The sequence below is a fragment of the Nycticebus coucang genome, chromosome 7 (assembly GCF_027406575.1).
Source record: "Nycticebus coucang isolate mNycCou1 chromosome 7, mNycCou1.pri, whole genome shotgun sequence".
Classification (NCBI taxonomy): Eukaryota; Metazoa; Chordata; class Mammalia; order Primates; family Lorisidae; genus Nycticebus; species Nycticebus coucang.
Window position 1 is genome coordinate 61,387,699 of NC_069786.1, and position 26,616 is coordinate 61,414,314.

The 26,616-nt window shown below is 36.7% G+C and overlaps 1 protein-coding gene across 1 annotated transcript in view; it reads right to left on the bottom strand.

The window, feature by feature from the left end:
• LOC128590488 (sodium channel protein type 3 subunit alpha) overlaps window positions 1-26,616 on the bottom strand; it is a 111,338-nt gene that overhangs the window by 72,291 nt on the left and 12,431 nt on the right. The window contains exons 2-5 of the mRNA XM_053597809.1: window positions 21,168-21,362; window positions 11,147-11,457; window positions 6,193-6,311; window positions 4,103-4,192 (exon numbers count right to left, since the gene is read on the bottom strand). Coding sequence (XP_053453784.1) covers window positions 4,103-4,192; window positions 6,193-6,311; window positions 11,147-11,407 — 470 coding nt within the window. The 5' untranslated portion in view covers window positions 11,408-11,457; window positions 21,168-21,362. The remainder of the gene's footprint in view (window positions 1-4,102; window positions 4,193-6,192; window positions 6,312-11,146; window positions 11,458-21,167; window positions 21,363-26,616) is intronic.

The window sequence follows — 26,616 nt, forward strand, 5'->3', positions numbered from 1 at the left end:
CCAGGTTACACTGATTGCATTTGTTAGGTAAAGTCCCTCTTACAATCGTGTGAATTTCTTAAGTATTAGATTCATTTTAAGGCTATTTTACTTGCCTAATACAGAAAATACATTTTTCTTTTTGATCCATAGGAGTGAGGCACCAAGTTAGAGACTGCTTCTCTGTTTCTGCCTCTACATCTCTCTATATATACAGAAGGTGCAAAAATGTACTCACATTTTAGGAAAGAAAAACCATAGTAAAATGGTAATACTCAATATACGCTCATAAAGAGAGATGAATACAAGTCTCATCGAGCACCTCTTGTCATTAAGGAAGTCAGACATGACTCAAGGATTACAAATGCAATATTTTTTTCCTTTCTTAAAATATATGTACTTTTTTTGGCACCTTCTGTATATGTGCATGTGTGTGTAATGTGTAGATATGTGTACGAATCAATATAATCACGAGAAATATTTCGATTCGCCAGTATTTTATGCATATTTACACAATTACCAAAATTCAAGGATAAACAAAATTCTTAAATCTAAGCTTGCATCAGCCACTGTCTCTATGCAATTGTGCCAAATTATTTAAACTTTGATCAAATTTAAATTGCAAGCTCCAAAATGGTGGCAGACTTCTCTACGTGCTGTTCAATGTGGTGCATTTCTAGCCTCTAGTCTCTCTCTCTCTTTTTTTTTTTTGTTTTGGTGAGTATTGACAATGTAAGTTATTTTGGTTTGTATTTCTTCCAAAAAGAGTTCAGTACTTGTTTCTCAACATTGTGTTCTTTAAAAGTGTAATTTAAGTTTATTTTTCAGAGTACTCCCTCAAGCCACAAAGATTTGATTTACTCTTATTAAGTTACGCCTACATATGACAGCCTACCCGTGTTTTGTATGTGAAAAATGTTTGGATTGTTATTTTTGAAATGTTTTCTATAGAAATTTCTCTCATATGAGGGAACCAGGAAATCAAGAATAATGTATACAGAAATCTTCACATCTAGTTTTCCTAAGCACATTTCCCTTTTCTCTCCTCCCAGTAATGCAATAATTTCACAAGTGGTAAGTATTAACTGCCGTCTGTACTTATTATGAAATAGCGGATCCTTAGGAAGCGATACATTTAACAATACCATGCTGATGTTTATGTTTAGATTTTTATCTTTTTGTAATATGTATGATCACCATGGTATTTCTCTTTGGGGAGATAGAAGGTAACAGAACATTGTTACACAATGAATACACATTGAACAAAACATTGTTGTGTTGATCATATTGATGGTCAGTGCCCTGTGGTCTGTGCTGAGGCAAATGTATTATCTATATCTATAGAGTTACCAGGAGTACTATTACTTCTGTTCTTGTTTTTGGAAAGTAAGAAAGTATGTGGGAACATTTGGAATGTATGGTAAGTACTGATAGCTGCCCACAGAAGAGAGTCCTAGAATTTGACACCAGAGACAGAGCTCCACAGAGAAGTATTCAAATGTGTGTACTAGCAACCAGATTGGACAGGTAAGTCGGAATGAGGGGACTTGGTCTTCATCGGCTTTTCCTCCATTAGTCTCTGAGTCATGCTGTCAATTCTGTAGATGTCAAGGTTTTTTGTTCCTGTAAATCTGATGTCTACAGAAGTATCTCGCCGTGCACAATGCTCCTCCCACTACGTCATATGGTTCCCAGGCCATGCTGTGTGTGCCACAACTTTGTACTGTTTCTGATATCAGTGATTTGTCTTTTCATCTCAGAAGTGAATTCTCTTCTCTTCTCATGGAACTCTGTTTTTAATATATATATTTTTGACAGTAACCACTGCTACACTATTTTGCTCCTTTTCCTGCTATCTTGCTTTCAAGTTACTAAAGATATTTGATCATGAAACCTGTGCAAAGTTTTCCACCTGGAAGATGGAAGAGAAACACTTTTGTAAAGGTAAGACTGCTTCATAACATGTATAACCATCTACAAGTTGATGCTGTCTCTTGTAAAAAAGAAGCCTATGCATTCAGTCGTCTTCTTTATCTATCTTTTAATAATGTCATACAAATAAATAAAACTGATACATATTTAAAAGCCTCCACAATTTCTCCTGGAAAGAGCAGCTACAGAATAGTTTTATATAGGTATGCCCATTTTGTTAACTTCAAAATCATACATAAATGAGTTCTATGAAATGGCCTGCCTCAATATAAGAACTGGGTTCTCTGCCCAATTGCCAGGGCCCAGCCTCAAATTGCTAGTTAAATAAATTTTTTTAACATATAAAAAATGTTAAATCACTAATGGTTTAGAATGGTACAGTAAACCGATATAGAAATGTATATAAAAAAAGTGGCAATATTTGTTTTACTATCTTATGTTCTATTTTACTTTTTTTTTTTTAATCTAGAGACAGAGTCTCACTTTATCACCCTCAGTAGAGTGCTGTGACATCACAGCTCACAGCAACCTCCAGCTCCTGGGCTTAAGCGATTCTCTTGCCTCAGCTTCCTGAGTAGCTGGGACTACAGGCACCCACTGCAACGCCCGGCTATTTTTTTGTTGCGGTTTGGCAGGGGCTGGGTTTGAACCCGCCACCCTCAGTATATGGGGCTGGGGCCCTACTCACTGAGCCACAGGTGCCGCCCAATTTATTATTTAAAAAAAAGTAACAAAAAAAGAGCATATTAATTTTCTTAACCAAACACCTAATCATTGCATTATACTCTATATACTTTATATACATTAAACACTTCCTTTTACTGAAAAGCATGTTTCTTTCACACCAATAGCCTCTTATGTGACTGACAAACAAAAAGTAATATGCTGATGCAGAAATTACATTAGCTCATGCACAATTTTCCCCTGCATACTGATGTTCCGAAACAATGAGGGGCATTTTTTCCTCACACTTAAATAGAAATTCTTTGCAATTAAAAAAAAAAAAACCTTAATACTAATGCAGAAAGTCATAGAAGTGTGTGTTTCTAGTGCAGCTAGGGACTAAGCACCCTGAACGCCTGAGCTTCACTCTTTCCCTCTATGTTAAAATATTGAATGAAGCATTTTATTTTGGTGATGTCATACAATTGCTCATGGTCTTCATCTCAAGGGACAAAGGATGAAGCCCAGGATCTGAGACATTAAAGGATTCAAAGGCTGTGATTTTAGATGCAACTATCAGAAAAGACTTAACTGGGCATCTTTTCATGTGAATTGCTATTGTTTTTATTAGTGTTCTGGTTACAAAGTTTTGTAAGTTTTGAGTGGTCTGACTCTAGTTCTGTCAGCACAGTTTTGCAAAGACATTTTATTCCTTTTACAGAACACATCTAAAGTGTCTTAGCACACATGTTGTATCTAAATAATCTACATATATTTGAGTTACTTAACGTAACTACTTAAATGCATTTTTTCCTAAATACAATAGCATGTAACCAAAATATCTACTATACCCTGTTTTCCCGAAAATAAGACAGTGTCTTATATTAAAAGGTTTGCTCCCAAAGATGTGCTAGGTCTTATTTTCAGGGGATGTCTTATCGTTCCTGTAAGTAGGTCTTATTTTCGGAGGATGTCTTATTTTCAGGGAAACGGGTATTAATGTAATTCTAAAATCTCAGTCTATTTAACTAGATAGAATATCACAATAATAGCAATGTGTTAGCATAAAATAATTTTATTCATTAAATTACTTGATCACTGTATTTTAAAATTCTTTTTCTTATCAGATAAAACCCAGTTCATGAAGTCATTGTATTTTATTTCAAATGCTTAACTATGATGGAGACATAACTTCAGGCTAAATTATTGTATTAGATTATCAGCAAATATATAGAAATTTATAACCTCTCTTAAATAGATACACCATGAATTTGTTTGAAAAATACTTACCTCATAGACGAAATTCCCCCAAGGAACTCCCTGTATCTTCTTTCATATTATGGAAATTAGAAGAAAAACTCCCCCAAAGAATTTCCCTAATCTTCTTTCATGATATAGAAATAACTTTTTCTTAGAAACGTTTAGCTTGACTTCAAAAAGTGGAAACCGTAAGTCAGACCCTAACCACAGGAGGTTTCTAGCAAACTTGAGTGTGCATTTCTGATTCCAAGAAGTTATTCCTACTTACTCTACATTCTTTGTCCATTCTGGAGGGTTACTCAAGGTCATAAATACACAGTTGGTCAAAATAGTGCACATGATAAGCATGCTGAATAAAGTAGATTACAGTTAAGGAAAAAATGTTAGTATGTTACCATAGCAATTTATATATGATCCAATATACAAAAGAAAAAAAACATTTACCAACATGAGTTAACTGTAAAATTAATCTTGTTTTAAAACAATAGTAAAAATAATAAGAAACTTCAAAGGCTGCCACATCATCTCTGTTCGGTTTCTTAATTTTACATAATATACTAACAAAACTGAATTTAATAGAAAGCAATTATTATTAGAAGCAAGTAGGATTATTTTACATTCCAATCAGTTGTGTAAAATTGCATTCTAAGGTAAACTCACCATTCTTTAGTAGGTTTACCGGATGAGGTGTGAGCAAGATTGCATTTCAAATATAATTTAAAATTTCTGCTGACTTACAGAAGGTTAGTAAATACAGTATAAAAAGCTTGAGAATGTATAGCCTGGTAAATTCAAAGATTACATGGACTGAGAATTCTATTGTCAATCTAGCATCTTTATAGGGATGTAATTAGTTGTCTTACAGTTTACTACATAATAAAGGGAGATGATACATAATAAAGGTAGATGTGCTGATAAAGCAACATTATTTTTTAACTTGTTAATTATCACTTTGGTATCGCTTCTTGGCCTTTTGGCTAAGATCAAGTGCAATTATCACTTTGGACTGCAGGAGCACCCAGTAAAGCATTTAGTTATCCTCCTGTATCTAGTTCACGCCATACCTACACAGAAGGTTAGCGGAGACCTTAAAACTTAATGTACACTGATAACAAAAAAGTATATATAGAAAAACAGAATAGGTATTCAGTTCATGAAAATTCTCAAGTAATGAGGAAACAGAAAAGTAACTTTCTGAGGCAGCAGTCAAGAGGGCTCTGCCAAAATAGGCACTATACTGAAACTCTCCTGACAATATGCTATACTAATTGCTCTTGGGATCTCAATCCAGTCTTCAACTGTTAGGAAGTTTATGTATGGTTTCGAATCTTTTTTTTGAAAATATAAATACTTTCCAACATGAAGACACTGAATTAGAGAATTCAAATGCTCTTTAAAGTTGTCAGTCCCAGGCCTCTAGCTTGATCAGACTTTTAGTTTGTTTTGAATACGCCTATACGAAATGCCCATTTTTTTTTTTTTTTTTGAGACAGACTCTCACTATGTCACCCTGGGTAGAGTGCTGCGGCATCACAGCTCACAGAAACCTCAAACTTTTGGGCTTAAGCAATTCTCTTGCCTTAGTCTCCGAAGTAGCCACAACGCCCAGCTATTTTTTTTTTTTTTTTTTTTTTTTTTTGGTGTAGTTGTCGTTGTTTGACAGGCCCAGGCTGGGTTGGAACCCACCAGCCCCGGTATATGTGGCCGGCACCCTAGACGCTGAGTTACAGGCACGGAGCCCAAAATGCCCATTCTTGAATGCTGCCTCAGAAAGTTACCTTTCTATTTTCTCATTACTTGAGAATTTTCTTGAACTCAAGACCTATTCTGCCTTTTTATAGATACTTTTGTTATCATTGTACATTAAGTTTTAACTTTTTGACCCATATGTAACCAGGTACACAGGCACTTAGTATGAATTTAATAAATACGGAAGGGAGGGAGGGAGGGAGAATCCCACTGCTGAAGACACAGGAGCAATGTTAGACAAAAGTTTGAACACTCGGTAATACAGATAGCAATATGAACCATGATAAACTATGTTTCTTTAGCAATGATTATATACGATCTAATTAAAGTTAATAAAAGTGTAAGGGGTTTTGCTTTTGTTCCTACCATACAATGTATTTGACTAACATATTCCTTATCATAGCTGCATATTTTCTTCTAGAATCATAATAGTCATCCTGTGATAATCTGGTTATAAATACCAGAAGGCTAATGAGAACAAACAAATTAAACTAATGAAGTTATCACTAATCTGAAATAAATTTTATAAATATTTTAAAATATGAATGACATTTTCTTTAAAATCGACCCGTAGAAATTGCATTTAAACAAGTCACATAAAAAGGATATGAATGTACCAAAATCTTAATAGCAATTTTCCTAACGGGGTTTAGTGGAGTTAAAATATACAAGGCAGAGGTGGCACTGAATCGGAAAATTGCCTTCCCTTTATTCATTACTATAAAAGTCTGAAAAAGAAAATATGAGAAATAAATTATGAAATTAGACATGTGTTTTGTTTGAATAGCTTACATACATGAAGTTTGTTTTAGAAAATCTGCTTTTTTCAAACTTCTTTAAACTACTTGATATATCATAATTATAAACATGTTTATAAGGTGTTTCTCCTTATAAATTAACAGATAGTTACAAATAAAGGAGGTAGGTGTTTCTCCTCTAAATTAACAGATAGTTACAAATAAAGGTACAATTTACTATTATCTTATCTGTCTCTAAGACTCCAGCTTGCTGATACAAACTGATAATCCTACACAAAATTTTTGACCAAATTGTAAGGTAGTTTTACAGATTCCAACTCTATTTAAAGCTCACCATCTGTCTTCAGCTTTGGTAACTTTTCAGATTATTCTGTACACATCGCTGCTAGAATAATTTATAAGTATTTTAATTACATCAAGTCCTCTAACTCCAAAGTTTATGGTGGCTCCCTATTGTTCTTGTAGTAGTTTAAAATGCTCAAACAGATTTGAATAACTTTGATTTTCTGATTCAATAGATTGGCTGAGAAGGGATCAACATCTCAGCCTATACTGAGGAGCAACAACAGCGTTGCAAATTAGTCTGAAAGACAGCACCCCAAAGGGCATTGCACAGCCAAAATCCTATGATCCAAACCTATAATCACCCCCTGGGTGTTAGCTATGCTGCCCCATGATTACCCACCAGCTTTCTCTAGGATCATCTTTTATTTCTCATCAGAGTTATCTGCGTTCCAGCCAATTCAATATGCCTGTCAATCCCACTCTTAATCTGTCAGACCCTCCCTCTGCCTCTAAGAATGTCATAAAATCCTGGAGGAAAGTGGCACCTGAGAGGTCATTGAAGGCAAACTCCCTCCCATTTCAGGGAAATGTGTCCAACAGGACCTGATAATAATTCCCACCTACAATGATTTTCCATTATGCCAGAGGTCCTTAGTCCTGCATGCCTATTTGAGTGTCCTAGAGAGATTTTAAAATTGCTAATATTTAAGTCCACCTCAGACCAACTGAATAAAATTTGGGGGGAATGGACACTGACTTGGGTACTAAAACATTTTCCTCATGTGATTCTAATATGCAGTCATGGTTGAAAATCTGTTCTCTCTGGGAATGTTCTCAGCTATCAAAATCACTGCCTTTATCATGTTTTTCCAGATAAATCACACTGCCTCCTGATTACTCTCTAATTGTTTCCTTTTCCTAGTAAGCCAGAGTATATTAATTTCTACCCTTTTTCATGTTGCTTGTAATTATAGTCAAGCAGCAATTCACATGTCGTATTCATTCCAGTGAGGACTAGGTTAGAGGTAGTTACAAAAACCATTGAGCCCACAGAGCCTGCAATCTACTTTTGCTCCATTTTTTTTCACAGTATTTAATAGTGTGGTTTGCAAATAAACTACTTGTTATAATTAAATATCGGTTTACCTTAAAATTATCATTTACCTTTAAGACATCTATATAACCATTTCCTTAATAATATGTTTTTCCCCTTTAACTATGGCCTATATTCATAAATTTATGTCACTGACAAACATGCTCTGTTTGAATAGGTAGACAGAAATAATTATATTGTCAGTATAAAGGGCAGGGAAACCAATTTCTCTGTTCATTTCCCCTTTGCATTTAAGTGCACAGAGCCAACCATTGCTTAACTAACCATTTTCCAGAGACCGCACTTGGTAAGTGGTAGATGAGATCTTGTAGCTACTACTTTTGGTTTGTGACCTTGGGCAAGTGACTTAACCTCTCAGCTTCACTTCCCCACTGAGGCTAACTAGAGTATCTGGTTCCCTGCATAGGAAATGAGTTAAAGCACTCAAGCAGCGTTTGATACAGCGTAAGCACAGCACATGTGAGCTATCATTATCACTTTCACCCTTCTTAAGCTATTACTCTGGTCAACTCGCATGCCTCTGAAATTACATTGTGATGTTCCACATTTAGTTAAATTAGGTTTTTAAAACATATCACTAACTAATAACAGCAAAGAGTTACATAGTGTTTTATAGTTTTTAAATGCCTTTTACTTGCATTATTTCTTATAATTAACTTAGATGCATAACATTTTTAAATTCCAGAACTTCTTCCATTAACTCTTCCATTACTCCTATCCTAAGGATTACAAATTACCTATTTCTTTATAGCAACTCAGTCTTCATCTTTATAGGCACGTCACAAAGGAAAGCGGTCAGCTACCACTACAGAGGCTGGCTAGATGTCTACTAAGATGGCTCATGGCCACTATGGAAAAAGAAGGGTCCAAATCCGGCTCTCAGCCATGTAGGCAATAAAAACTGACTGTGTCAAGAACAAAGGACAATTTTGTTTCCTGGTGGCAGATTCACATTAAGCAAACTTGAAAGCCTGGCATATAAAATCAGAATGCCAATCTATTTACTTGCAATGAAGTATATTACTTTCACATGGACAGAAGTAATTGCAATGGCGTAACCAGCACATTCTTTCCTTTAAGCAAATCTATGGGAAAACAAATTATAATCAGACGGCTCCTTGCTGAGTATGGAGCCCTAGCCAGCTGACTTAATCAAATGATACAGAATGTTTAACGGCATCTCTTAGGCAACCCAATGCAGCCTTGTCATTGAGAGGTAAATGCTTTCAGGGCTACTACTAAAGATCCGCCTCCCTTGAAAAACACTAATGGTTGTCCCTATTTAGTCTCCTCTGCCCTTCAAATAATATCAGGCTGATCAATTCTCTTTCTTTTTCTTGTTTTCTTTCTTTCTTTTTTTTTTTTTTGACTCTGAGTCAGACTCTGTCACCCAAGATAGAGTGCTGTGACATCACAGCTCAGAGCAACCTCAAACTCTTGGGCTTGAGTGACCCTCTTGCCTCAGCCTCCTGAATAGCTGATGCACTACAGGTGCATGTCATGACACCTGGCTAGTTTTTCTAGTTTTCGTAGAGATGGGGGTCTCACTCTTGCCCAGGCTAGTCTTGAACTCCTGAGTTTGGGTGATCCACTTGCCTTGGATTCCAGAGTGTTAGAATTATAGGCATGAGCCTCCATGGCCAATTCTCTTTCTTAAGGATACCTCCCATCTGTAAGTAGCAAATACTTTTCATCATATTATGCCCCTCTCTTGAAGATAGCTTTGCAAATATACCCTTCAGATCAATAGTTTTTAGGGGAGAATTTTGTTTTTCAGTTTCTTGGGGGATGTCTTATTATCATGACTAAGCTTCAAAATTTCCTTTATCAGTTCCATAGTAAAATATGGAAATAAATTATTTAAAAATATATGGATACAGAGGGTGCCAAAAAATGTATACATATTTTTAGATAGGAAAAATGGTATTAAAATTGTATTACCCAATATATAATGATAACGTTTGTTATCTTGTATATTAAATCTTGTCTCTCTTGTAATTGTAGAAGTCAAATTATAATTAAATATTATAATTTTAATACTGCTTTTTCCTTCACTGAAATGTGTATACTTTGGGGGGAACCTTTTGTATATATTAAATGTCACCGTTGATGAAACTAGTTAAAAAAAGAAAAAGAAAAAAACTGTTTAACTGTTGTAATTTGTTTTTATGGCTTTAAGTAAAAGACATTAAACCTAGGATGGATGCCACCTGATGGCTCCTAAGGAAGGCAGTATCTATGCCCCACTCCAAACCTATGAAATCAGAATCTATATTTTAGTAAGATCCCCAATAATTTGTATGTGCGTGCAAGTTTGGGAAGTACTCCTTTGGAACAACGGGGACAATCTCATGTCGCAGTAGTTGTCATTTCCTTTACTCAGTATTCATCTTATAAAGTTAAATGGTATAGTGCTTAAAGAATGCAATTTCTTCAGCCTTCAAAAGGGTGTTCTTTGACTAATAAAGGTGTTCTTTATATTCTATAATCCATAAGCCATCAACTCACAGTGATATTAATTTATCTTTAGTTTCTACATTGAACTTTTTTTATGCTTGTGAATGTGAAGCATAAATTGTGGTTATAAGATGCCAAAATACCTAATTAGCAAGTATGGAGTTTACTATATATTTTTTATATTTTCTTAAAATAAATATCCAGGGGGTTTAGCTGTAGAAATTAGCTAATTTTGACAGAATTATGTGGTCATTTTGGCCTTAGGAACACAGTCATAATTGTTGACTTAAGACATACGTAGATGGAGAAGATCAAAGTCTTGTTTTGGTCTTCTGATCCTGACTTTTTTTCTTAGTGTGATATTTTAACAATGGAGGTGTTTCAGAATCACTAGTTGTGAAAAATAGGGAGGATTTAGAGAAGATTCTAACGATATTCCAGGTTAGTGGACAAAAAACAATCTCTCTAGGTGAACATTGCTTCTCCACAGCATCTGCTAATGGGAGGATAGGAAGTAGATTATTGACAGTCCTTTAGAATAAAAATTACTGTCAAGAAATCCCAAGTCAAACAAGAATTTAAAGAGTAAGCTCAGCACCTGCTCATAACTCTTCCTTTGCATAGCTGTTATTCTGTTGATCGTCCTGTTTTGTCAGCCATATAATGATATTTCACTCTATTGATGTCAATTTTGACTATTTATCTCAATTACTATGAAACTGTAAAAATTGTTTATTCATACCCCCTAACTATAGTCAACTCTTAACAGCATCTCTTATAAATGTTTCTGCTTACGTTATTGTGCTTAAAAGTGAGTCACAATGAAGAATATCGTAAAATATTTAACAGGAGAAAAATTATGTTGCAGAATGTATATACGCTCCAGAAGATTATACTGGAGTAAGGTGTTTCAATAAAGACTTCTTGGAAGTATAAAATCAATACTCACTTTCTTATTGATGTAATAGGGGTCCAGGTCCTCCAGGGGCTCTGACACCATCTCTGGGGGAATGTCTCCATAAATAAATGGAAGGTTCTTCCCAGCTTCCAAGTCACTGTTGGGCTTTGGTTTGTTCTCATCATCGTCTTGTTCTTTTTTGGGCTTCTTGGCTTTCTCTTCTGCAGCACGTTTTTCGATAGCAGCAAGAGATTCTCTAGTAAAAAGGCGGAAGCTTTCGGGTCCTGGGGGTACCAGCAGTGTCTGTGCCATCTTTTCATCCTGCACATTTAATTACGTTTAGCCTCTTGCATAAGAATTGCCTGCAATAACAGAAAAACATGCATGAAAATTAAGACAGCAAGTGATAAACAGGGAATAAGAAAATCATCCAAAACGTCATTTCATGTTTTCTAGTGATTTTTAAAGCTATAAACCTTAACTCATGCTTTTATTGCTACACGACCAACTTTAAGTTGGAAACATCATCATTTAATGTAATTTTCAATAAGCCAAATTTATATATCTTTAAAAGACAGTTCTGAATATTCATTAGCATGATTTAGCCATTCACAATGTATAGTATATGTATTTTTAAACATCCTATTTTACGTGATAATATATATAATTTTGTTAATAAATTTTTTTTAAAGATTTTTCTGAGAACTTTGAGCCAAATGTCCTTCTGGTGAGAGTAATGTCAGTAATATTTATCAATAAAATTGCTTACGGGCCGACTCTCCCTCTCCACCTCCTCACAACTTTCTAACTCCCCAACTAAAGAAGTACTGGTAACAATTATGATTCATCCCTGACTCATAAAATCTCAGCATAGGAAAGGAAGTTTTGCCTAACTCAACCCCTGTTCTGGTTATCAGCATCATTGACAGCAGCTGCTCCAAAGAACTGATTTGATCACCAGCAGTGCCATGGAAGCCACAGCCTCCAGGAAAATTCATCCATCTCTGCTATTTCCTTTCTGTTATTTAGCCAAACTCTCTTCCTTCTCCTTTTCACCTTGGATCCTTCTGAGACAATGGAAAATATGTTTACTACTTCCTTTTCTGATCTGCTGCCCTTCAACTATTCCAAAGCAATTTGAATATTCTTCTGGAATCTTCCATTTGGTGTAGTGGTTAAAAGCATGCACTGTGACACTAGACTCCCTCTGTCCTAAGCCCTGGCTCTGCTACTCCTGAGCTGTGTGTTCTTGGACAGGGTAACCCCTCATTGCTACAGTGTTAATCCATAAAACGGTAATAGGAGAAATGACCTCCTGGTTATTATAAGGAACAAAAGAGTTAAGTATGTTTAGGGTATAGAACAGTTTCTGGAATTAGTGAATGTTATGTTATTATCAATCATCATGATCAAATTATCTTCACTTTTTCTAGCCATTTTCCCTCTGATGGGTTCAAGCATCCTCACGACTGAGAAGTTCAGAGTTCCAGGGAGCATTCACGCATGCCTGCCACTGGGCTGGGAAAGGCGAGAAGGCAGGCAGGTAGAATGGCCCTGCTGTTTTCTAGGGAAGGGAATAAAATTCTATCTGCCGGAATTGACAAAATACGGGACATCAGCTACATACGCTTTGAAACATTTAAGCAACATTTATTTATTTTATATTGTACCAAAAATCACACTTTAAAAAAATCAAGGTAGAAAATAGAAACAATTACAATAAAAATTCCAACCAGTACATAAATCATCTTGTAGAAGAAATCTACAACTATGGTATTGAAATAATCATCAAAGTCACCTGTGACATTTTCTCCATCCTCAACATCTCCTGTTGCCCCCACATTTATTCGGGTTTCCATAGCAATTTATCCCTAAATGACCTTCTAATTCTTGGCGGTTCACCACATGGATACACTTTACTCTTGAGTTAATAAAAGGGATATAATTTTTCTCTTTAGTTTACACACGATGAGAGACTGGTTCTTTTAACAACAGAAAAATAATACAGGTCACTAGGTGTTTTTTCAGTTTATATCTGATTTACTAGTTTCATAACAAAAAATGCTTTCAGTATTAGCTGGGTCTTTTCTTTGAATTAGTATTCGTGATATGACATTGCCATTGTCTTTGTTGCTACCATGAAGGTAAATTCTAAATAAGCCACAAAAAAAAACTATCAGGCCTGTCAAGAAGTTACACCATTTTGTCTACTAATTCTGAAAAAGAACTCTGTTTTAAAGTTGGGACATTTTTTTTTCTCCATTAAGTGGTATATGAATCAGAAGATTTGAGAACAATTCTATTTTACTCACAAGTCTACTAGTCATTTATTTTGCGTCTTCTAAATTTACAGCAGGCAGTACAAATAAAACTAATATTTTCCTCCACCTATGTCAAATTTTGACAGCCACATAGAATTGGTCTGACTCTAGGCAGTATGTGCAGAAAGAGTGTGAGCATTTTCTGCAAGGCTTAAATACCCAGAGATGGGCCACCTACCTATCTTGAGTCACCTGTCACAATTGAGTGGTATGCTTCTTCCCAAGTGCTAGATGAAAACGAAACAGCATGACAAACATGTCTTTAGGAAATCCTATGAAACTTGGTTGCTTTCTTAAGGGAGAAAAAAGATTGTTTTTGTATTTGAGCATTTTGTTGGGCTGATCCTGGTTTCCTTATTAACAATGAAATGAAAAGCATACTACACTTGGAATGGGGAATCTGGGTTCGTACTGAGTCTGCCACTAACATACGCCTCAACCTCAGTGCCATCAAAGCATGTCATCAGAGAGGTGGTAACACTTTGGTATAGAAAAATAACCTATTTTCCATGCATTTTATTTAAGTCGAGTCTCCAAGTGACTATTTTCATAACAAAATTAGATTGAAAATATCTAACATGGAAATTTCTCAATAATCTTCACAGATTATTCTGATTCTCTGAGATGCCACGAAACAAGTTGCCATCACAAAATCACGAAAATTTACTTACAAAGAAATAATCCTTTACTTTCTTGTTTACATATCAAGGTCGAGAATAAAGAACATGAATCTTGACCAAAAGAAAGGGAAACAGTCTTTTTTGAAATTCTCACACTGTTCTATAAGACTAGCTATTTCCTGACCCTCAGATCTTCCACTACAAGGGAAATTAAAGTTTACCCAATATTTGGATAGGCTGAGACATTAAAGAACTTAATGATTAGAATTTCTTGTGGCTTCACGTGCAGCTTTGCTATTTAGAAACCTCTTACATTTATTTGGCAATTCTCTTCTAATTATTGTCTTTTCTTTCTTGTTCTTTGTGAGCTTATTATGGGAAGCTCTTACATAATTTTAATATTCATATTAAAGTAGACTTTAAAAATTAATTCTTACTGATGCCTTGGTGTAGAATATACATATATTATTACTGAATATTTGTGCATTACAATTAAAAGAAATAAAATTTAACATACCAAATTTTCTCCAGAACTATCTTTGCAAGGAAAAAGAATAAGAAAAAAATTTTTGAGCAGCTAATCTCTTTGATTAAAAACCAAAGACTCTATGTCTGAATATGTGTGAGCAAATACATCTGTCTTTTAATCCAGAAGAAGACTTTGGCTCAATTAATTCTAGTTGAGGAACAGACCACAGAATTTCAAATCCGGAAGGGCTCTTGAGATCTTTTATTCAGGACTTCTGTGCTTCTATGAAAGAGCCATGGTCTTCTCCCTCAAAGAGTTGACAGTTCAAGGGAATAGACCAATGTTTATACAAATATAATTATAATACAATTATATAAAGCTGATTATCACCTGTGGTTTATAAAAGGGATAACTTTACTCTTCTGAGGGAAGGAGAGACAAAGTTTAGGGAAATTTCCCCGAGGAAGTGATATTAGAGCAGATTTTGTAGACTAGATGCAATTTGATAGGGATTTGGTGACTGAGGTCATTGGGAAAGGGGTGGTGGGAAGACATTTCTGCAGAAATCTGCTGAGGAGGCAGGTAGCCAGTCTGAGTGTGGATGCACGGATAAGAAAGAGCAAGTTTGGGACGAGCACAGAAGGAAGTAGTATGACATAAACCTGGAAAGCGAGGCAGGGTCGGTCACCAAGGGTCCTGTACAGCACACTCAGGTAAGCCACGGATGGGATGGCATGATCAATTTGAAGATTAGAAAGACAGTGGCAATATGAAGGGTGGATAGGTAGACAGTGACCCGGGAGCAGTAGTTCTCAAATATTTTGGTTTCAGGATATTTTTATAGACTTACAATTATTGATTAACACAAAGAAATTTTGTTTATGGGGGGGGGTTCCAGTCTTATGTACCACATTAAAAATTTAAAATGTAAACTTTTCATTAATTAACTGAGTAATAACCATTTGCATGTTTATATAAACAACAGATTGATAACGAAAATAACCATATTACCCAAAAAGAAAGAATTTAGTGAGAAGAATGAATTTGCTTTCTATTTAGGCAAATTTCTTTACTCTCCGCCTTAATAGAATACAGATTCTAGTATCTGCTTCTGTGTTCTATCTGATATAATATGTTGTTTAGATTTACCTATATGGAGAAAATTATCATACATGTAACTGGAAAAGTTACATATATGTCCTTTACATTTTAATTGCCTTTTCAGGTAATTGTGAATATTCTTTGATATCACATCTATCACTCTACACATGACGGTTTATTAAATTTCAGATATGAAATATGAAAACATATCAATGAACTCTCGATTCTAGTTTTTGAATAGGTCTTTAAACTAATCATGTGTGATTTCATACCATGATGCATTAATTTGTAAAATATAAGCACATTGTTATGCAGATCTTCTAAATTTTGACAAATTTCATCAATCATATTCTATCCAAAAATCACCTATGTTAACATCACCATTGATGTCATGAGAAGAATCATCATCTATTGGGAGGCTGTCAAGCTCCCAGTGGCAGGTAGATGTTTCCCAAAATTCCAATTTCCACTTGAAAGCTCCAATTTTAACACTGACAACAAACGCTGCCATTTGCCTTTCCTGAAGTGACAGGCTTTCCCTTTATTCACTTTTGAGAAAATGCGTGCCAGATATCCAAGTCTGAATAACCATGGCTTGTCACTTATTCTTTCAAGTGAAAATGGTGTTCCATGAAAAAAAAAAAAAAGTGGCTTATTCAACTCCTGTCGCAAATAATCACACAAGTGCTTTTCCTAGACATAACCGTGGTACTGCGGTAAGCAGCAGAAATACTTTCTGTATTCCTCCCATTTCATCATACAGAATATAAAAATATGCATTCCTTAGGGTTGAGATTGAGCAAAATTAATATTTACTGCTTCTTCAGACATTTCTGATGTGAACTGGCATTGCTTTTCTTACTGACAGTACGCAGCAATGAAAAAAATAGAGGCTGCTCTATAGTTTGATGCTACTGCCTCGAATCCTGCTACAGCATTAGCAATATAAGTGCAAATACCAAAACAGTGAAAAAGGCAAATGGCATTATGGCATTTTGGTATTATTACGAAAATAGTTTAAACCTTACCTCCCCCACCCCACTGCAAACAGGCCCCAGGGATCCCCAGTTGTCTAAAATACACACTTTAAGAACAGCCGCTTTAGAAGAAAGTGGTGGGACACCTCCCAGTAGTGTAAAGGAGCAGAGAAGAGGATCCCACTGTAGCTTTCATGCTAAAAGCCATGAACTTGACAATCAGAACCCTGGCTCTGATATGTTCTCAAAGTTGTTTGGTTATTTTGGCGGGGGGAGAGGGTTTCAATGGTTTATAATTTTCATGTTTCCTAGCTGTATCATGGATCCCACCATAATCACAGCAATGATAACTCAGACTTCATAGAGTTGCTGCAACGTTTACATGAGACGTGCTGCCCCTGAAGTGTGAGTGCACTGCTCAGAAGGCAGTAAGTCATCGGTGAGTTAGGGAGAAAAGCCCTGGTCAGAAGAGCATATGCGATGCATAATTATAGGAGAGAGAAAAAAATGAGATTTTGTGATTGAACTGATGTGAGGAGTGAATAAGAACTACGGAGTTAAGCTCATTCCCAGGTCGCCAGCTTAAGCCACAAGTTGACATTAACACAACGGTGAAATGAAGCCGGTTTGTAAGGCACAATAGTGCATCGTTTATGACCTGTTTGTTTGAGATGCTCATGGCACAGACTTCTGGATATGTAGTTAAAATACGAATCCAAGGCTCAGGAAAGCTGTCTGGGCTGGGGAAATGCTGATTAAGGACTCACTGGTAGAATCTGAAGCTAAGAATATACATGATATTGCCCAGGGAAAAAACAGTAGAAAGATGAAGAGTCAGGATTCATGTGACTACCGATTTTTAAGACGATGGATCCTGGTACTAGAACATGTAGTTGTCAATGATTCACCTAGATGCTGAAGAGAAACTTCTAAGATGCTAATTAAAAGGCACACACTGGAGTTAATGATTAGTCTAACTCCCTATTGCTTTAAAATACATGAAGAACAGGCCCAAAGAAGCTAAGTAATCATTCTAAAATGTGTACTGACAAACACAATTATGACTTTTTTTATTATCGTTGACATATTTGTCTCGATTCTTATCATTACATGATTTGATTTTAAAGATCTAAGCTATATATAAATGACTAAAGAAAAATGGGCTCAGTGCCTATAGCTCAAGTGGCTAAGGCACCAGCCACATACACCAGAGCTGGCTGGTTCGAATCCAGCCCGGGCCTGCCAAACAACGATGACAACTACAACCAAAAAACAGCCGGGCGTTGTGGCGGGCACCTATAGTCCCAGCTACTTGGGAGGCTGAGGCAAGAGAACTGCATAAGTCTGGGAGTTGCAGGTTGCTGTGAGCTGTGCTGCCATGGCACTCAACCCAGGGCAACAGCTTGAGGCTCTGTCTCAAAAAAAAAAAAAATAACAATTAAAGAAAAATGATTAGTATAGCTTAAATCAGTTTCCTAAGCTCACATCAGTGTGCTACGATATTAATACAAGTTTATGAAAGTATGAAGCCAACCAGTATGATGAGTGCAAAACTATTATTTCTTTTTTTCTTCTTCTTTTTCTTTTTCTTTTCTTTCTTTCTTTCTTTTTTTTTTTTTTTTTTTTGGTTCTGAGCCCAAAACTATTATTTCTTAATGAATCAGAACCTTAAAAAAAAAAGAGTCATAGTAGACATTTGAAATACGCTGTGTCATTATGAAGGCAACATATATTTTTGCCATTAGCCGTAAGGCTCATGGTTCCTAATCTTGCCTAATTTTGCAGAGCAACAGTCAGGTTGGTGAATTGTCTTATTCTATAACCTGTTAGTATCTGTAGTGTCCCTCTTTCTCTCTCTGTGAGGATTTTTATGATTATGTTGCAGACAAAATTGATTAGTTCTGGTCTGTTCCCATGGAAACAAAATTATGTCAGAAGGCTGTAAATTTGCCCTCTTCATGGGTTGGACAGTTGCTCTATGTCATACAACTTGAGATGTCAGAAAAAAAATTCACAACATATTTTTATGTCCTTGATGAGAAGAGTGTGAGCTGTTGGGAAAGACAGGGTCCCTTACTGAGAAAAGGATGCTGTGTTTTCTTATAAATAAAGGAGACTATTATAGGAAAAGCATAATCTAAAAGCCACGACTGATCAATTAACTTCCATCCTGTTGAAGAAAATTACGTATTTTTTCCAATGGAATTTTGTTTTGGGGCTAACGATTATCCAATACTAATCGTATAGTCTCAGGTTGCTCACGTACCCAACAGTGTGCTATTGTATCTAAGGCATAGACAGAGCATTCAGCACATTATGAAGGTAACACTGGAAACACTCCAAAGCCAAATTAAATGCTATTTCTTACATTTTAAAAGGTTTTGAAATAAATAATACTTGCTTAATGTTGCTTCCTAACTAGGGGCTTTGAAGATTAAATAATAATAGATAAAATTCTGTTGAAGAAGTACTATGTCTCAGACACTCCAATGTAATTTCTACAAATTAGCTCAATTAATCGCTCTTACAGTCTTGTGAGATTGGTACTATCATTATTTCTACTTTATAGATCAAGAAACTTAGGTGCAGGTAGGTTAGATTACTTGTCCAGAGAAAAACTCAAATCAAGTCGAGGTGAGGTGAGGGGTGGGGGAAGGAGGGAGTGGGGAGAGGGGAGGAGTTAAGGGCATGGGGGTGTCGGTGTATGACACACCTCTTGAGGGCAGGACAGAATTGTAAGAGGGACTTTACCCAACAAATGCAATCAGTGTAACCTAATTATTTGTGCCCTCAATAAACCCGAAACAATCAAAAATGAATAAAAAGTATATAAACCAAGGAGCCAGGATTTAAACCTGGACAGTACAGAAAAAAAGCCTGGGTCTCTATGCTGAGAAAATAAGATTCTGAAGTTTTATTTGTTGAACTGGAAAAGTCCGCTGGTTACTACTACAAATGTGTAGAGACCTGTGTCGGGAATGGAGTGATAGAACTTAAGAAACGTGGCAATACAGGTCTCGTCTTTAACATAGAAGAAAAAGCAAACGGAACTGAATTAAAACTGTCAAGTCCAGATCTAATAGATACACGTTAGCATGTCTGTTAACCACTTCGGAGTTATTTAAAGGTAAATTAAAGCTCTTGGCTGGCTTCTGTTTCATGCACCCTTGCTCTCCCCATGCTGTCAAGAAATGCAGCATTACTATGAGTTTGAATAAACCTAATGAGAAAGCATAACTCGCGACAAGAATGTTATTCTGTCATAGCCAAATAGAAATAAAACCTAACCTTTCTTTGCCCTTGATCCCTTCTTATTAGCTAAACACATGATTGCTAACACACAGATATTATTTACTAATTTTCTACCTGTTTATCAAGAGGTAAACTGCCTTTCTTCACCTGGACTCAATGTCGTAAGTGTGAAAAAGAACAACAAAAACAACTTAGTAAAAAAAGCATGAGCTAATCCCTATCTTCAGGGCAATTATTCACACCTGGGCTATCGTCATTAGCTCTTAGGGATCGATGTTCTCTCTGTTCTATCCGATAGGTATAAGCTTGAGGAGACAACTGCTGACAACAACAATTAAGCAAACATTTTAATGGATAAATCAGGTTTCATTAGCTCTGGAGTCTTTCTACTATAAGCCTTTGTAAGCTCAAGTAAATTCTATGTTTGACTCCCCAATAACCATTCTATCCTAGACACTTGTTCTAAGGCCCTCACTAAGCTCTCCTTAAGGAATGAGCATCTGATCTAGTTCTGGCTAACGAAAGAGGAGGGGATCTGGGTGTCACCTGGGTGTCTGTGTAAGGTTTCTTCACTCCTAAGAGACCAAGGAAGAAACAGCATCCACTGTCCTCTGGACTTTTCTGCATTGGGTGGTGACACATGGCACTACATCAGCCGACTTGAAACCAGAAGGGCTGCCAATCTGAGGGGCCAGCTGATGAGTGAGGGTGGCAGGTCACAGAGACACATCCACCCCTGGGCTCCTGACGGATCGTTCCGCTCTTGGACCTACACAACCTCTGCACTGCTTGTTCTGTTCAATAAACATCCTTGTTGACTGAGACAATTTTAGATAGTTTTTCTAGTTAGCTGCAGCTGATACACCAAATAAATAAGTACTCTTTGGTCAGTTCAAGAACTTGGCCAGTCCAGAGGCCAGTTTACAACCAGATACTAACCACATATGTGGATGTCCTTTTCCCCTTACAAACAGGTGAGCTAGGGATCCAATTACCAAATAAATATAATAAAATTCAAAGTAAATACAATCCTGGGTAATTTACTAAAGACACAGGATGAATGTCTCTCTTAAAAGAAAAAGAGATTTAAAAAAAGCTAAGCCAATCTCTCTTTCTTACATCAGCAGCCTTTGGCACCATTCCATTCCCTGGGGTCATCTCTGACACATCTCCATCCACGCATTTGCTTCGTTGGAGGAACAAACTGGAGAGGAGGGAGCAAGCACTCTTCTGCCTTCTTTTTGCCCTGAGACAGCTGTCCTTGTTAGCTAATAGAGATTTCAGTTTACTTTCTACAAGCACAAATTTATAACCCAGAAGTAGTTTAGGTACCTTAGATAGTCACAGCACCTTTTTTCTGGAGAAACTTGAGGCCACTTCTGGGGATTATCTCATGTGTTCTTATAATAAATATCCCTAGAAGAGATTTTGTGTTTTTTTCCCAGTGAGCCACTCTGCCATGAATCTTTGACAGATATTCCTGAAAAACTCCAATGTGGCTTGGCTTCAGTTTTCTTGCTCCATGATCTGTGTAAAAGGAGAAAACAGGTAAAGTCAAACTGGCATCTTTGGCATTTAGAATGAAGCGGGCGTTCTGGCTGTGAGTCTGTGTTTCAGTACTTTATTTATAGCCCTAGATCAAGAGAGCAGGATACTTGATTCTTGTGAGAAGCGTGCCCCTCAGAAGGCAGAGGCGGGGCATCACCTGAGCTCATGAGTTTGAGGTTGCAGGGAGCTACGACTGCACCACTGCACTCTAGCGTGGGCAGCAGAGCAAGAGCCCGTGTCAACAAAACAAAACAAAACAAAACACAAGCATAGGACCAGGAACCACGGGCAGGACTCTGGGGTGGGGATGAGCCCCTTTCTTTCTTTGGCAGCCTGGATTGATTTCCTTTCTGCGAAGGCAGGCCGGCATCTTTCTGTTCCTCACCTCCTGCTCCCTTCTCTCTTCTCCCCTGCTTACCTCTCCCCTTGGCGTCTTTTCTCAAATACCTAAAAGACCAAAGAGCCTGTGGTCCTCGGTGCTGTGGTGGAGCATTATTCTCTTCTTTTCTAGCCCTTTTTCCTCTGCACCCCAAACCCACTTTGATTCGCTTATTCAGATAAGACAAATGAACCATGTTCATGTCTAAGAGTAAATTTTAGACAAGCTGTGGTCAAAAGCCAGCACACTAAACCCAGGCGTAATATTAACCTATCTGTAATAACAAGATATCCTATTCTTTTTAGCTATAACCAATAGCAACAGCCTAGCACAATTAAACGAATAATGACATTTCAAAGCGAAATATATGTAAATTCTAAAGCCAGCATGGTATTTAAAACTATATTTACTTTGTTTCATTTATACAAAGTTCATAAGCCAAACTAGTCATGTATCCTCCCCAATAATGGGATAAGTGAGTCTCCCTTTGCCATTTGCTGTGACAAAAAAATTAAATCTCGCCTCCAGATGAACTCTCTCGCAAGCCACCATTCTTGTTTCTGTTTGGTCAACAGAGTGATTTGTCCAAAACACATATCCTGCCCTTACTGCAATCTGTCAGTGGTCCTCAGTGACATAGAATTAGTCACTTCAGCAAAGCGTCCAGGTGCCTGCATGGCCTGGCCTCTGCCTCTCCTTCCGTACCTCTCACCTCATGAGCTTGGCTCTCCTGGTCTTCAGCTGCGCAACCACGAACACGTTCCTTAACCAATCCAATTTCTGGATGTACATGCACACACATATATAAAGTTACTCATACAGTAGCTGGTATAAAGTAGGTTTTCCACAAAAATCAATATTTTTATAGTATGTACAGTAGTGATAATACTAATCATAGTACTGTATTTATTATTTTCTGTACAATGACAATAATACTAATAACAATACCTATTGGACAGACCCAGGCATCAGAAAGTGAGCAATACATTGTTAAATGAATTCATAATTCTCCAATAAATATTAGTTTCCTCTACGGCCACCAGCTTAACGTTACTTCCCTTGTCTTCATGGCACATAAAAAATTAGGTTTTAAACAGCCAGACATATAGTGGGTATGATGTTAAATAACCAAAATATCTGTTGAGACACACTTCTAATGTCGGAGCACTTTCTGCTAGTGGGTGGAGGGGGATGAGGTCGGTAGGGCTGGGCATCAAAGAAAGACTAAGTTAAGGAGGAGTAAAAGTGTGAAGTATGGGAGACCAGGCCGCAAGTTTCTGATTTGCCTGAGTTCTCTCTCTTCTCCCTATCCTCCTGAAAACCACTGATTTCTTGACCAAAAACCTGGGCTTCAAAAGAGAAAACATTTTTTTCAATCTCAAGTACTTATGGGAAATAGGAGTGATTTTTGCATATAGGTAACCTCATGCTTCATTTAGTCCACAAATGCCAAATATTATATCTTATTTCTATCTCACTTTTCTTTAAAAGCAAGCTAGGGCATATAGAGTCACCATTATATACAAGTAGACCCTTTAAAGTAGCTCTGATTGTCAGTGAGCATAAGAATCACTTAAGCTGCTAGTTAAAGAAGCAGATTTCTGTATTCAATCTCCCGAGATTCTGAAAAAAGTAGATGGGAGGCAGGACCCAGGGATGTGCATTTTTAATAAACTCTCCAAGTGAATTTGGTACAGATGGTGCATTAACTATACACTTGGAAAGGATGCTCTGAAAGAGGAGAGTAGAGATTACTAAGAATATGATATGGGGGCTTTCTATAATCAAGGCTGAAATTTAGCTTTGATGTCCTAGTAGCTAAGAAAAAAAATGAAAGCACATTGGATCGCATGAATTTGTTTTATTTCAGGAAGTAAGAGAACAAACACAATTCCTAAAAGTTGTATATAAAAAGCAACCTTTCTTCGAGAACTAAACTGAAGGGAAGAAAGTTTGCTTAGAAAATAAGGGAAACTAGGTGAACATGTTAACGGATATTTTAAATTTACTTTTGCAAAGACTCATACAAGACTTAACCAAGCAAGTGTTCCTGTGATGGCTAAAATTAGTTAAATTCAGTGAATTCCCCTTAGAAAGTGATGAGATATAATGGTTTAGAAGCTGCTTTCAGATGATCTAACATGCGTGTTAGATCTGGAAATCCCCCTGCCCCCAAAATGGTCAGCTGCATTTGAAATTATCTTAATAGAATTTCAGCACTTTGGAAATTTAAGGGAAAGTCTTCATTTCCCAAGCGTGGAAGTGGTAGTTCAAAAAGCATGCTGGAAACTTGTGGCTCAAGGAGTAGGGTGCCGACACCATATTCTGGGGGGTGGTGGGTTCAAGCCCAGCCCTGGCCAAAACTGCAAAAAAAAAAAAAATAGAAAGAAAAAAAGAAAAAATATGAAGGAAAGCCGAGGAGGAAACTTGGACAAAGTTGCTGTAATTTTATTTTACCTAATCCACTCGTATTTACTATTGATGTTAACACTAATATCAGCCATTAAATTTTCTAGATGTAAGTTTAGTTGTTTATATTCCTTTTTGTCTTATTTTAGTTTAGTTTGACAATTCTTTTCCTTTAAGATCTTTTAGTCCCCAATGCTTTTGAGTTTCTCTTTTATTGTGGCACCATTGTTTTCAGCATCATTTTGCCCCTTTAGGTTACCCTAGGAGTATTTCTGGCCATTTATGCTATTTTCTTTTCTATCCATTTGATCTTCCTTTATGCTGTTATGTAATACAACTACTTTAGTATTTTCCAGATCAAAACCATTTGTAACATACAACTCCATCTTCTCAGCACTTTGTGTAAGGGCCGAAGCAGATTCAAAGCCACTTACGGAGAAGCTCCTAGGCTTTGCCAGCAGGTCCTCAGCAGCATCTCCGCATGAGGAAGGGGCAGCCTTCCATCTGGGTGGGAACCCGGTTGGCTCTGTCACTTCTGTGACGGGTAACAGTGCTCCCCACCATCTGCTCATTTGGTTTTAAGACTTGAGGTCCTTCTGAAGGAGGTAACGTCAAATGACCAATCTCCCAAGTTACCACGTAGTGGAGTTCTGAACTAAACCACACACACACTTCTCGGCATGCTCTGGAGATTTTCCTTGTAACAAACCTGACCACCTTCAAGGTGATTCATGTTAGCCTAAAATCTGAGATTTCTTTCTGTGCATTGTATAAAAATCCATTTCTGCCTTTACTTCTAAAATGTTGAGTCCTAGAGGCTCAGAGCTGAATATACATTTTAAAAGAATAATTAATCCACAGTCTTTAACATTTTCTTCATTTTCCTCATCTTGAACTACATATTGCACTAGGATTTTTTAAAAATACACCACTTTACATCACTTTTTATGGATAAATAAAATTCAAACCCCTCAAGAATATAATTAAAAAATTTCTTCATTCTTAAGGGTGAATGTATGTTTCTCACAAACAAACCATTGTCCTCAAGGACTATATTTAATCTTATAATGAAAATAAATATTAAAAATTGAATTGGAAGCTCAGTATACTAAAATTGGAAAGGATCTTTCAGATCTTTCAGACCTTCTAGTTTCACCAATCTTGTTTAAAGCAATGGTTCTTAAAATTTAGCATTAGAATCACCTGGAGCGCTTCTTGTTAAAATACACCTTTCTGCCCCCACCCCCCACCCCGAGTTGCTGATTCAGTGGATATGGGTGGGACCCAATTTTTCATTTCTAACAAATGCATGGGTAATGATGATGTTGTTGGCCCGGGGATCGCACTCTGACAATGCCCAGCTTACAGAATCCAGAATTTTATGGTTTTTGAATTTAGAATCATATATACTGGTCTTATCACTTTCATTTTTTCTCAAAGGTGACAATGACAGCTGCTTCAATATCATTTATTCATTCATTTAGTGTCCTGTGGTATAATTTCCCTGATTCTGGGACCTTGAAATGATTTATAATAGTATTTTACAGAAGCCTGCAGAAGCTTTCTAACTGTCTTTCTGCTTCCAGCATGACTCTCATCTAGGCCATTTTCACCCCAGCAGACAGAGAGATCTTGGGAAAACAGAAATCAAATTGTGTCATTTGTCTGCTCAGAAGCCCCCAGGAGCCACTCAGAATAAAGGCCAGAATTCTTACAATTGACTACAAAACCCTGTAATCTGATCTTCTGGTTAGTTAGTTGAATCCACTCCCTTCTCCTTTCCTCTTTTTTTAGTCCTCTGTAGCCAAACTGGCATCCAGCTATCCTCTGTACCTAGAAACCCACCCAGACCTTTCCCTCACCTGAAATGCTTTTCCTTTAGTAAGATGAATGACTGACTCTGTCTCCTTCAAGTTTTGGACAAACATTTGCCTTTTTATTATATTTATTTATTTTTATTGTTTTAGCTTAAGTGAAGTACAAAGAATTAAGTTCCAATGTTTGCATTTGTTAGGTAAAGTCCCTCTTATAACTGTGTCCTGAGGGACCTGCCCGTGGGTCCTTTCCTCTCCCTTACCTTGAACTGTCATTTCCAAAACGCTTATTGTCATACTATATACTATATCATTTTTATGTCTCTCCTGAGTAGCACACAAGCCTCCCAGGACTGGAATATTTGCCTTTTGGGGGTCTATTTTATCCACCAGTGATTCTCATGTGTTTAGAACAATGCATGGTACTTAGTAAGTGCTCAACATATATGTCTTGAATCAATAAATATTTAATTTTGGCTTCTAAAAATAGGTAGTCATTTTTATTGGATTTACTATTTGGAATTCAGACCACTCTTTAGAAAGTCCTGTATTCTGTTTATGACAACCTTGTTTATGATAGCAATGTTTAGAAAAAACAGAACTGTGCGCTAATAGAAACTGGTTCAATAAA